We start from the raw sequence: 13,573 nt of genomic DNA on the forward strand, positions 1-13,573 counted from the left end.
CAGCGGCTCTCCCAGGCTACGCTAACGCCAATAGGCGTCATCTCGCGTGAGCCGAGATTTCCTGTGAACGCGCGCACACAGGCGCACGCGCTCACAGGAACGGAAGGTAAGCGAGTGGATCTCCAGCCTGCCAGCGGCGATCGCTCGCTGGCAGGCTGGAGATGTGATTTTTTTTAACCCCTAACAGGTATATTAGACGCTGTTTTGATAACAGCGTCTAATATACCTGCTACCTGGTCCTCTGGTGGTCCCTTTTGTTTGGATCGACCACCAGAGGACACAGGCAGCTCAGTAAAGTAGCACCAAACACCACTACACTACACCCCCACCGTCACTTATTAACCCTTTATGAACCACTGATCAGCCAATATAGACTCCCTGATCACCCCCCTGTCATTGATCACCCCCCTGTAAGGCTCCATTCAGAGGTCCGTATGATTTTTACGGATCCACGGATACATGGATCGGATCCGCAAAACACATACGGACGTCTGAATGGAGCCTTACAGGGGGGTGATCAGTGACAGGGGGGTGATCACCCCATATACACTCCATGAACACCCCCTGTCATTGATCACCCCCCTGTAAGGCTCCATTCAGATGTCCGTATGTGTTTTACGGATCCACGCATCTATGGATCGGATCCGCAAAACACATACGGACGTCTGAATGGAGCCTTACAGGGAGTAGATCAATGACAAGGGAGTGATCACGCATATAGACTTCCTGATCACCCCCCTGTCATTGATCACCCCCCTGTCATTGATCACCCCCCTGTCAGGCTCCATTCAGACGCCCGTATGTGTTTTACGGATCCACGCATCCATGGATCGGATCCGCAAAACGCATACGGACGTCTGAATGGAGCCTTACAGGGGGGTGATCAGTGACAGGGGGGTGATCACCTCATATACACTCCCTGATCACCCCCTGTCATTGATCACCCCCCTGTAAGGCTCCATTCAGATGCCCATATGTGTTTTACGGATCCACGCATCCATGGATCGGATCCGCAAAACGCATACGGACGTCTGAATGGAGCCTTACAGGGGGGTGATCACCCCATATACACTCCCTGATCACCCCCCTGTCATTGATCACCCCCCTGTAAGGCTCCATTCAGATGTCCGTATGTGTTTTGCGGTTCCGATCTATGTATCCGTGGATCCGTAAAAAACATATGGACGTCTGAATGGAGCCTTTCAGAGGGGTGATCAGTGACAGGGGGGTGATCACCCCATATACACTCCCTGATCACCCCCTGTCATTGATCGCCCCCCTATAAGGCTCCATTCAGAATTTTTTTTGGCCCAAGTTAGCGAAAATATTTTTATTTATTTTTTTCTTACAAAGTCTCATATTCCACTAACTTGTGTCAAAAAATAAAATCTCACATGAACTCACCATTCCCCTCACGGAATCCAAATGCGTAACATTTTTTAGACATTTATATTCCAGACTTCTTCTCACACTTTAGGGCCCCTAAAATGCCAGGGCAGTATAAATACCCCACATGTGACCCCATTTCGGAAAGAAGACACCCCAAGGTATTCCGTGAGGGGCATATTGAGTCCATGAAAGATTGACATTTTTGTCCCAAGTTAGCGGAAAGGGAGACTTTGTGAGAAAATAAATAAATAAAAAATTTCCGCTAACTTGTGGCCAAAAAAAATTTTCTATGAACTCGCCATGCCCCTCATTGGATACCTTGGGGTGTCTTCTTTCCAAAATGGGGTCACATGTGGGGTATTTATACTGCCCTGGCATTTTAGGGGCCCGAAACCGTGAGAAGAAGTCTGGGATCCAAATGTCTAAAAATGCCCCCCTAAAAGGAATTTGGGCCCCTTTGCGCATCTAGGCTGCAAAAAAGTGTCACACATCTGGTATCGCCGTACTCAGGAGAAGTTGGGAAATGTGTTTTGGGGTGTCATTTTACATATACCCATGCTGGGTGAGATAAATATCTTGGTCAAATGCCAACTTTGTATAAAAAAATTGGAAAAGTTGTCTTTTGCAGAGATATTTCTCTCACCCAGCATGGGTATATGTAAAATGACACCCCAAAACACATTCCTCAACTTCTCCTGAGTACGGCGATACCAGATGTGTGTCACTTTTTTGCCGCCTAGGTGGGCAAAGGGGCACACATTCCAAAGACCACCTTTCGGATTTCACAGGTTATTTTTTACACATTTTGATTTCAAACTACTAACCACACATTAGGGGCCCTAGAATGCCAGGGCAGTATAACTTCCCCACAAGTGACCCCATTTTGGAAAGAAGACACCCCAAGGTATTCCGTGAGGGGCATGGCGAGTTCCTAGAATTTTTTGTCACAAGTTAGCGGAAAATGATGATTTTTTTTTTGATTTTTTTTTCTTACAAAGTCTCATATTCCACTAACTTGTGACAAAAAATAAAAAATTCCAGGAACTCGCCATGCCCCTCACGGAATACCTTGGGGTGTCTTCTTTCCAAAATGGGGTCACTTGTGGGGTAGTTATACTGCCCTGGCAATTTAGGGGCCCTAATGTGTGCGAAGTAGTTTGAAATCAAAATCTGTAAAAAAAATGGCCGGTGAAATCCTAAAGGTGCTCTTTTAAATGTGGGCCCCTTTGCCCACCTAGGCTGCAAAAAAGTGTCACACATCTGGTATCGCCGTACTCAGGAGAAGTTGGGGAATGTGTTTTGGGGTGTCATTTTACATATACCCATGCTGGGTGAGAGAAATATCTTGGTCAAATGCCAACTTTGTATAAAAAAATGGGAAAGTTGTCTTGGCGAGTTCATAGAATTTTTATTTTTTTGCATAAGTTTTTTGCGGAAATTGATTTATTTATTTTTTTTTCTCACAAAGTCTCACTTTCCGCTAACTTAGGACAAAAATTTCAATCTTTCATGGACTCAATATGCCCCTCACGGAATACCTTGGGGTGTCTTCTTTCCGTAATGGGGTCACATGTGGGGTATTTATACTGCCCTGGCTTTTTAGGGGCCCTAAAGCGTGAGAAGAAGTCTGGAATATAAATGTCTAAAAATGTTTACGCATTTGGATTCCGTGAGGGGTATGGCGAGTGCATGTGAGATTTAATTTTTTGACACAAGTTAGTGGAATATGAGACTTAGTAAGAAAAAACAAACAAAAAAAATATATATTTCTGCTAACTTGAGCCAAAAAAATGTCTGAATGGAGCCTTACAGGGGGGTGATCAATGACAGGGGGGTGATCACCCATATAGACTCCCTGATCACCTCCATCATTGATCACCCCCCTGTCACTGATCACCCCCCCTGTCAGGCTCCATTCAGACGTCCGTATGATTTTTACGGATACATGGATCGGATCCGCAAAACACATGCGGACGTCTGAATGGAGCCTTACAGGGGGGTGATCAATGACAGGGGGTGATCAATGACAGGGGGTGATCAGGGAGTGTATATGGGTGATCACCCCCTGTCATTGATCACCCCCCTGGTAAGGCTCCATTCAGACGTCCGCATGATTTTTACGGATCCATTGATCGGATCCGCAAAACACATGCGGACGTCTGAATGGAGCCTTACAGGGGGGTGATCAATGACAGGGGGTGATCAGGGAGTGTATATGGGTGATCACCCCCTGTCATTGATCACCCCCCTGGTAAGGCTCCATTCAGACGTCCGCATGATTTTTACGGATCCATGGATACATGGATCGGATCCGCAAAACACATGCGGACGTCTTAATGGAGCCTTACAGGGGGGTGATCAATGACAGGGGGTGATCAGGGAGTGTATATGGGTGATCACCCCCCTGGTAAGGCTCCATTCAGACGTCCGCATGATTTTTACGGATCCATGGATCCATGGATCGGATCCGCAAAACACATGCGGACGTCTTAATGGAGCCTTACAGGGGGGTGATCAATGACAGGGGGTGATCAGGGAGTGTATATGGGTGATCACCCCCTGTCATTGATCACCCCCCTGGTAAGGCTCCATTCAGACGTCCGCATGATCTTTACGGATCCATGGATCGGATCCGCAAAACACATGCGGACGTCTTAATGGAGCCTTACAGGGGGGTGATCAATGACAGGGGGTGATCAGGGAGTGTATATGGTTGATCACCCCCCTGGTAAGGCTCCATTCAGACGTCCGCATGATTTTTACGGATCCATGGATACATGGATCGGATCCGCAAAACACATGCGGACGTCTGAATGGAGCCTTACAGGGGGGTGATCAATGACAGGGGGTGATCAGGGAGTGTATATGGGTGATCACCCCCTGTCATTGATCACCCCCCTGGTAAGGCTCCATTCAGACGTCCGCATGATTTTTACGGATCCATGGATACATGGATCGCATCCGCAAAACACATGCGGACGTCTGAATGGAGCCTTACAAGGGGGTGATCAATGACAGGGGGAGATCAGGGAGTGTATATGGGTGATCACCCCCTGTCATTGATCACCCCCCTGGTAAGGCTCCATTCAGACGTCCGCATGATCTTTACGGATCCATGGATACATGGATCGGATCTGCAAAACACATGCGGACGTCTGAATGGAGCCTTACAGGGGGGTGATCAATGACAGGGTGTGATCAGGGAGTGTATATGGGATGATCACCCCCCTGTAAGGCTCCATTCAGACGTCCGCATGTGTTTTGCGGATCCGATCCATTAATCCATGGATCCGTAAAAATCATACGGACGTCTGAATGGAGCCTTGCAGGGGGGTGATCAATGACAGGGGGGTGATCAATGACAGGGGGTGATCAGGGAATCTATATGGGTGATCACCCGCCTGTCATTGATCACCCCCCTGTAAGGCTCCATTCAGACGTCCGCATATGTTTTGCGGATCCGATCCATGTATCCGTAAAAATCATACGGACGTCTGAATGGAGCCTTGCAGGGGGGTGATCAATGACAGGGGGTGATCAGGGAATCTATATGGGTGATCACCCGCCTGTCATTGATCACCCCCCCTGTAAGGCTCCATTCAGACGTCCGCATGTGTTTTGCGGATCCGATCCATGTATCCATGGATCCGTAAAAATCATACGGACGTCTGAATGGAGCCTTGCAGGAGGGTGATCAATGACAGGGGGGTGATCAGGGGTTTATAAGGGGTTAATAAGTGACAGGGGGGGTGGGGGGTGGAGTGTAGTGTTTGGTGCGACTTCACTGACCTACCTGTGTCCTCTGGTGGTCGATCCTAACAAAAGGGACCACCAGAGGACCAGGTAGTAGGTATATTAGACGCTGTTATCAAAACAGCGTCTAATATACCTTTAGGGGTTAAAAAAAAAATCACATCTCCAGCCTGCCAGCGAGCGATCACCGCTGGCAGGCTGGAGATCCACTCGCTTACCTTCTGTTCCTGTGAGCGCGTGACTGCGTGTGCGCGTTCACAGGAAATCTCGGGTATCGCGAGATGACGCGCCGATGCGTCCAGGAGGAACAAATCAACCACCTCCCGGAAGCATCGGCGCGTTAGGCGGTCGGGAGGTGGTTAAACAGCTGATCGGCGGGGGTGCCACGTGTCGGACCTCCACGATCAGATATTGATGACCCTATTCTGAGGATATGTCATCAATACAGCCAGGCTGCACAACCACTAGGGCTCCTGAACACGAACGTATTTTCTTTCCGCCTCCGTTTGTTTTTTTGCGGACCGTATGCGGAACCATTCACTTGAATGGGTCCACAAAAACAACAGAAGGTACTCCGTGTACATTTTGTTTCTGTATGTACGTATTTCCGTTCCGCAAAAAAATTGTGCATGTCCTATTAGGGCTCGTTCACATGAACATTTTTTGTGTTCCGTATTCAGGCCGTTTTTTGCGTTCCGTATACGGAACCATTTATTTAAATGGTTTGGTAAAAAAAAACTGAATGTACTCCGTATGCATTCCGTTTCCGTATTTCCATTCTGTTGAAAGATAGAACATTCAAGTCAATGGGTCCGCAAAAAAAAATGAACACATACGGAAATGCATCCGTATGTCTTCTGTATCCGTTCCGTTTTTGCGGAACCATCTATTGAAAATTTTATTCCCAGCCCAATTTTTTCTATATAATTACTGTATACTGTATATGCCATACGGAAAAACGGAACAGAAACGGAAACACAGCGGAAACAAAAAACGGAACAACAGATCCGTCAAAAACGGCCCGCAAAACACTGAAAAAGACATATGGTCGTGTGAACGAGCCAAAATCACGGTCCGAGGCCCTATTCAAGTCAATGGGTCCGGAAAATGGAACGCACACGTTCCACTGCGGCCAACGTCTGTATTTCATCCGGTTCATTTTGCAGATCCATACTGTAGAAATGCTATGCCCAGCCCATGTGTTTGGTGATTAATAAGTTACTGTTTTCGATCCGCAAAAAAACGGATCAAATACGGAAACCATACGGATATATTTTGTGCAATGACGGAACGGAGGAGGACTTAACTCAGAGAAAAAAAAAAACTCCGGTGCAGAACAACGGATCCGTCAAAAACGGACCGCAAAACAACAACGGTCGTGTGCATGAGCCCTTAATCTGATAGGTTTCCTCATATGTAACCATAATTTGGACAGCTGACCAATTTCTTTCCACCCTTCTCTCTTCCAGGTATGAGTAACCCAGCATTAACCATTGAGGAGGAGACCTAGCCTTGTGGAAGTGTTGCAGAGAGTTACGAAGTAAGAGACTAATATATTTAGTATCAGCGGGCGGTCTCGGTGTGTCCACAGTACTAATCAGTGTGCTCTCTCTCTAGGCTTGCAGACCATGGGCAGATGTTCATGTGAGGAAGAAGTCATGCACTCATTGGCTAGCTTTACATCTGTTTTCCAGAAACGAAGCACCTGATTGGCTCTCTCCATTACCGCTAAAAACCATGCAGAAAGACTTTTCCTCCCCTGTGGTAAACTGCAAACAGCAGGAAATGCGCAGGAAGTAATGGAAGGAAGAGGAATCCTTTGTAGTAAACTGTCGGCAGTCCTGTGTTGTATGCGATGTAAGGTTGTATTTTACCGTGTGTATGATATTATAGCACAAACAAGCATTATCGTCTTTCCTCTTCCGAGAAGGAACATTCTTATATATTTCTCGAATGTGAAGCACTTTTTGAAAAGAATGATGGCAGCATATTTTCTATGTAAAGGAAACCGTATTTATCTATATAATGAGGCCAATGAAATGTTATTGATGATCTCATTAAATAACATCAACACCAACCGAGTCCAGATATCATCACTGCTGGTGAAGCTGACGTTCAGCCAAAAGTGAACGCACCAGCCAAGTTTTATACTGCAGTTTGAAGTTGTCCTCTGTGTAAGGTCTGCGCCCTTGGAAGTAAGCATGCCACCTCCACCATAGTTCACCATTTTTTTTTGAGTATGCTCATGAGGTTCTTCATATTACCTCTGAGCAGGTGAGAACACTGTTGCGATGTGTTTGCTCCATACAAACCTATTGTAAAGAATGTGTTTCTATCCTTTTTTTTTTTTTTTTTGGTAGACACAAATATTTCAGATGTTAAAAGTGGTATGAACAGAGCCTTCGTCTCTCCTGCATGTACTAAATGGATTGACTGTATCAATGCATTCTGCACCACACAGGCATCACCAGCCCAACCATCATGTACCTATGTGAGGTTCCAGCAGTTAAAGTATCTCTTATATTTAAAGAGAATCTATCACCCACCCTCCACAACTACATCAATGAGTAAGTAGCTTAAAGGTGCTGATTCTGAATCTGTAGTTTGCACACACAAACTGGCTGCATGCTGATGTATAAAAAGGGCTACAAAGCACATTGCCCCGAATATAGATGAGCAGAATGGTAAAAACGACAGATTCAGAATCAGCATCTTTTGCGCTTTGTACTGTAGTTTACAGGGATATTTTGAGATGACAGAATCTCTAACCCTTTAAGTATGAAATACATCCTGGCAGGGAGGCACTTCAGTAGCCAAACCTTTCACAAGCTTAGTAAATAGGGGTCTTGTTTTAAAGCTAAGAATTGTAGCTTTAAAACAAGACCAGGATTGCAGCTAGTGACTAGATGTGTGGTATGCATGTGGTGATGGAATTCCTATGGGTGTTGTGCAGGGTGCATGAGGTGTTTGTGTTGTGGTGCTAGATGTTTCACTGGCTTTATAATGTGTGGTGTTTATTACCTTCTGCTTGGGACACACTTTTAGCCAGTAATTCCAGATGCTATGAAAAAATACACTTGCAAATTTATGTGAAGGTTCCTGTGTGTACAAGTGCTGAGCAGCATTTTGACAATGTCTCAAAGGGACGTGTTCCTACATAGTCTGAACGTGTAAAATCAATGCTAACAGTAGGAACACACAAGGGGAATCGTAATAACCACTTGTCAAATTTATTAATAAAAAAAAAAAAAAATGCAGAATTATTAAATAGGTAATGCAAGATCCTGTGCTACAGCAAAGTTGGAATTTTCCTACTAATCATTCTTATGTCCTCTAATTGTGGTTGGTGGAATAACACTTCAAGACTATCCTGGCGATATGCCCCCATTGTCTGAGATGGGAATACCACTTTAACCCCTTAATGCCCTATTTCACCTTAAAGACCCGGCCATTTTTTGCAAATCTGACCAGTGTCACTTTAAGTGGTGATAACTTTAAAACGCTTTGACTTATCCAGGCCATTCTGAGACTGTTTTTTCGTCACATATTGTACTTCATGACACTGGTAAAATGAAGTCAAAAAAATTAATTTTTATTTATAAAAATAAATAAATTTAACAAACATTTTTTTAAAATTGCAAATTTCCAAGTTTCAATTTCTCTACTTCTATAATACATAGTAATACCTCCAAAAATAGTTATTACTTTACATTCCCCATATATTCCCCATATAGAAGTTTAGAAGCAAATCTTCAAAAACCCAATTTTAAGGAACCAGTTCAGGTCTGAAGCCACTTTGCGAGGCTTTCGTAATAGAAACCACCTAAAAATGACCCCATTCTAGAAACTACACCCCTCAAGGTAGTCAAAACTGATTTTACAAATTTTGTTAACCCTTTAGGTGTTCCACAAGAATTAATAGAAAATAGAGATAGAATTTCAAAATTTAACTTTTTTGGCAGATTTTCCATTTTAATAATTTTTTTTCAGTTACAAAGCAAGGGTTAACAGCCAAACCAATCTCAATATTTATGTCCCAGATTCTGTAGTTTACAGAAACACCCCATATGTGGTCGTAAACTGCTGTACAGTCACATGGCAGGGCGCAGAAGCAAAGGAATGCCATACGGTTTTTGGAAGGCAGGTTTTGCTGGACTGTTTTATTTTACACCATGTCCCATTTGAAGCCCCCCTGATGCACTCCTACAGTAGAAACTCCATAAAAGTGACCCCATCTAAAAAAAACTACACCCCTCAAGGTATTCAAAACTGATTTTACAAATTTTGTTAACCCTTTAGGTGTTCCACAAGAATTAAGGGGAAAATAGAGATACAATTTCAAAATTTCACTTTTTCGGCAGATTTTCCATTTTAATAATTTTTTTTCAGTTACAAAGCAAGGGTTAACAGCCAAAGCAAACTCAATATTTATGGCCCAGATTCTGTAGTTTACAGAAACACCCCATATGTGGTCGTAAATCGCTGTACGGGCACATTAAGGCAGATTTTGCTGGACTGTTTTTCTTTGACACCATGTCCCATTTGAAGCCCCCCTGATGCACTCCTAGAGTAGAAACTCCCAAAAAGTGGCCCCATTTTAGAAACTATGGGATAGGGTAGCAGTATTGTTTGTACTAGTTTAGGGTACATATGATTTTTGGTTGCTCTATATTACACTTTTTGTGAGGCAAGATAACAAGAAATAGCTGTTTTGGCACAGTTTTTTTTTTGTTATTTACAACATTTATCTGACAGGTTAGATCATGTGATATTTTTATAGAGCCGGTCGATACGGACGCGGCGATACCTAATATGTATACTTTTATTTTTATTTATGTAAGTTTTACACGATGTTTTCATTTTTGAAGCAAAAAAAATCTTTTTGGGTGTTTCCATAGTCTGAGAGTCATAATTTTTTCAGTTTTTAGGCGATTACCTTGATTTTTTGATCGCTTGCTATTACACTTTTTGTGATGTAAGGTGACAAAAACTTGTTTATTTAGCAGTTTTTATTTAAATTTTTTTACAGTGTTTATCTGAGGGGTTAGGTCATGTGATATTTTTATAGAGTCGGTTGATACGGATGCGGCGATATCTAATATGTATACTTTTTTTATTTATGTAAGTATTACACAATAATATCATTTAAAAAAAATAAAAAATCATGTTTTAGTGTCTCCATATTCTGAAAGCCATAGTTTTTGGGCGATTATCTTAGGTAGGGTCTTATTTTTTGCGGGATGAGATGACCGTTTCATTGGCACTATTTTGGGGTGCATATGACTTTTTGATCGCTTGCTATTACACTTTTTGTGATGTAAGGTATGGTTCATTTAGCACAGTTTTTTTTTTTTTTTTTTTTACGGTGTTCATCTGAGGAGTTAGGTCATGTGATATTTTTATAGAGCCGGTCGATACGAATGCGGCGATACAAATATATGTATACTTTTTTTTTTATTTATGTAAGTTTTACACAATAACAGCTTTTTTAAAACAAAAAAAATGATGTTTTAGTGTCTCCATATTCTGAGCCATAGTTTTTTTTTATTTTTTGGGCGATTCTCTCAGGGCTCATCTTTTGTGGGATGAGGTGACTGTGAGATTTGTACTATTTTGGTGGGCAAACGCCTTTTTGATCGCTTGCTGTTGTACTTTTTGTGATGTAAGGTGACAAAAAAAAATTTATTTAGCAGTTTTTATTTTTTTACGGTGTTCATCTGAGGGGTTAGGCCATGTGATATGTTTATAGAGCCGGTCGATACGGACGTGGCGATACCTAATATGTATACTTTTTTCCCCCGTCCGCCTCCCCTTGAAAATTCGTTAGCGTCTAGTGGTTATACCAGGGTGTCAGCACATTGCTGACACCCTGGTATAAACGGCTGACATCTGTGCAGATGTCAGCCGTTTAACCCTTTCCATACCGCGGTCCGTACGGACCGCTGTATGGAAAAGGTTAACTGTCATCGGTCAGGGAGCTCCCTCCCTCTCCCATCGGGGGGCTGCTGTGCCTTTGCAACCTCCCGATGGAGAGGGAGAGAGCCCCCCTGCAGCCCCGTGCTCACCCTTCCCCGTCTGCGAAGTTGACGGGGAAGGTTCCCATGGCAACAGGACGCCTTCTCAGGCGTCCTGCTGTCCATGGTGCTGAACAGATCTATGCTAAAAGCATAGATCTGTTCAGTGTAAGTAAAATACAGTACAGAACCCTATATGGTGTACTGTACTGTATTATACAGACATCAGACCCACTGGATCTTCAAGAACCAAGTGGGTCTGGGTCAAAAAAAATGTAAAAGAAAGCGAAAAAAAGTTAAGAAAAAAAACACATTTATCACTGAATAAAAATAAATAAAATACACTACACATATTAGGTATCGCGGCGTCCGTAACGAACAGATCTATAAAACGGTCAAGTTACTTTCCCTGCACGGTGAACGCCATAAAAATTGAAATTTTGCCCACCTTACTTCCCAAAAAAGGTAATAAAAGTGATCAAAAAAGTCGCATGTACACCAAAATAGTACCAATCAAACCGTCATTTCATCCCGCAAAAATCATACCCTACCCAAGATAATCGCTGAAAAACTGAAAAAACTATGGCTCTTAGACTATGGAAACACTAAAACATGATTTTTTTTTGTTTCAAAAATGAAATCATTGTGTAAAACTTACATAAATAAAAATAAAGTATGCATATTAGGTATCGCCGCGTCCGTATCGACCGGCTCTATAAAAATATCACATGACCTAACCCCTCAGGTGACCACCGTAAAAAAATAAAAATAAAAACGGTGTAAAAAAAGCAACTTTTTGTCATCTTACATCACAAAAAGTGTAATAGCAAGCGATCAAAAAGTCATATGCACCCCAAAATAGTGCCAATCAAACAGTCATCTCATCCCGCAAAAAATGAGACCCTACTTAAGATAATCGCCCAAAAACTGAAAAAACTATGGCTCTTAGACTATGGAGACACTAAAACATTTCTTTGGTTTTAAAAATGAAGTCATTGTATAAAACTTACATAAATAAAAGAAATTGTATACATATTAGGTATCACCGCGTCCGTGACAACCTGCTCTATAAAATTACCACATGATCTAACCTGTCAGATGAATGTTGTAAATAACAAAAAAAGTGCCAAAAAAGCTATTTCTTGTTACCTTGCCGCACTAAAAGTGTAATATAGAGCAACCGAAAATCATATGTACCCTAAACTAGTACCAACAAAACTGTCACCCTATCCCGTAGTGTCTAAAATGGGGTTTGTTTTTTTGGAGTTTCTCTAGGGGTGCATCAGGGTGGCTTCAAATGGGACATGGTGTCAAAAAAAACAGTTGAGCAAAATCTGCCTTCCAAAAACCGTATGGCATTCCTTTCCTTCTGCGCCCTGCCGTGTGCCCGTACAGCGGTTTACGACCACATATGGGGCGTTTCTGTAAACTACAGAATTAGGGCCATAAATAATGAGTTTTGTTTGGCTGTTAACCCTTGCTTTGTAACTGGAAAAAAATTATTAAAATGGAAAATCTGCCAAAAAAGTGAAATTTTGAAATTGTATCTCTATTTTACATTAAATCTTGTGCAACACCTAAAGGGTTAACAAAGTTTGTAAAATCTGTTTTGAATACCTTAAGGGGTGTAGTTTCTTAGATGGGGTCACTTTTATGGAGTTTCTACTCTCGGGGTGCATCAGGGGGGCTTCAAATGGGACATGGTGTCAAAAAACCAATCCAGCAAAATCTGGCTTCCAAAAACCATACGGCGCACCTTTCACTCTACGCCCCGCTGTGTGGCCGTACAGTAGTTTACAGCCACATATGGGGTGTTTCTGTAAACGGCAGAGTCAGAGCAATAAAGATACAGTCTTGTTTGGCTGTTAACCCTTGCTTTGTTAGTGGAAAAAATGGGTTAAAATGGAAAATTAGGCAAAAAAATTGAATTCTCATATTTCATCCCCATTTGCCAATAACTCTTGTGCAACACCTAAAGGGTTAACAAAGTTTTTAAAATCAGTTTTGATTACCTTCAGGGGTGTAGTTTATAGAATGGGGTCATTTTTGGGTGGTTTCTATTATGTAAGCCTCGCAAAGTGACTTCAGACCTGTAGTGGTCCCTAAAAATTGGGTTTTTGTAAATTTCTGAAAAATTTCAAGATTTGCTTCTAAACTTCTAAGCCTTGTAACATCCCCAAAAAATAAAATATCATTCCCAAAATAATTCAAACATAAAGTAGACATATAGGGAATGTAAAGTCATCACAATTTTGGGGGGTATTACTATGTATTACAGGAGTAGAGAAACTGAAAATTTTTGGTAAATTAGGTATTTTTTTATGCAAAAAAATACAAAATTTTGACTTCATTTTACCAGTGTCATGAAGTACAATATGTGACGAAAAAACAGTCTCAGAATGGCCTGGATAAGTCAG

The 13,573-nt window shown here is 42.4% G+C and overlaps 1 protein-coding gene across 1 annotated transcript in view; it reads left to right on the forward strand.

Annotated features, from left to right (window-relative positions):
• The window catches only part of ZDHHC2 (zinc finger DHHC-type palmitoyltransferase 2), a 171,907-nt gene extending 164,688 nt beyond the window's left edge, over nucleotides 1-7,219 (forward strand). Inside the window, exons 12-13 of the mRNA XM_044299557.1 lie at nucleotides 6,612-6,682; nucleotides 6,760-7,219. Of these exons, the coding sequence (XP_044155492.1) occupies nucleotides 6,612-6,652 (41 nt within the window). The 3' untranslated portion in view covers nucleotides 6,653-6,682; nucleotides 6,760-7,219. The remainder of the gene's footprint in view (nucleotides 1-6,611; nucleotides 6,683-6,759) is intronic.
• The last annotated feature ends 6,354 nt before the right edge of the window (nucleotides 7,220-13,573 follow it).

Source organism: Bufo gargarizans, chromosome 1, assembly GCF_014858855.1.
Source record: "Bufo gargarizans isolate SCDJY-AF-19 chromosome 1, ASM1485885v1, whole genome shotgun sequence".
NCBI classification, from domain to species: Eukaryota; Metazoa; Chordata; class Amphibia; order Anura; family Bufonidae; genus Bufo; species Bufo gargarizans.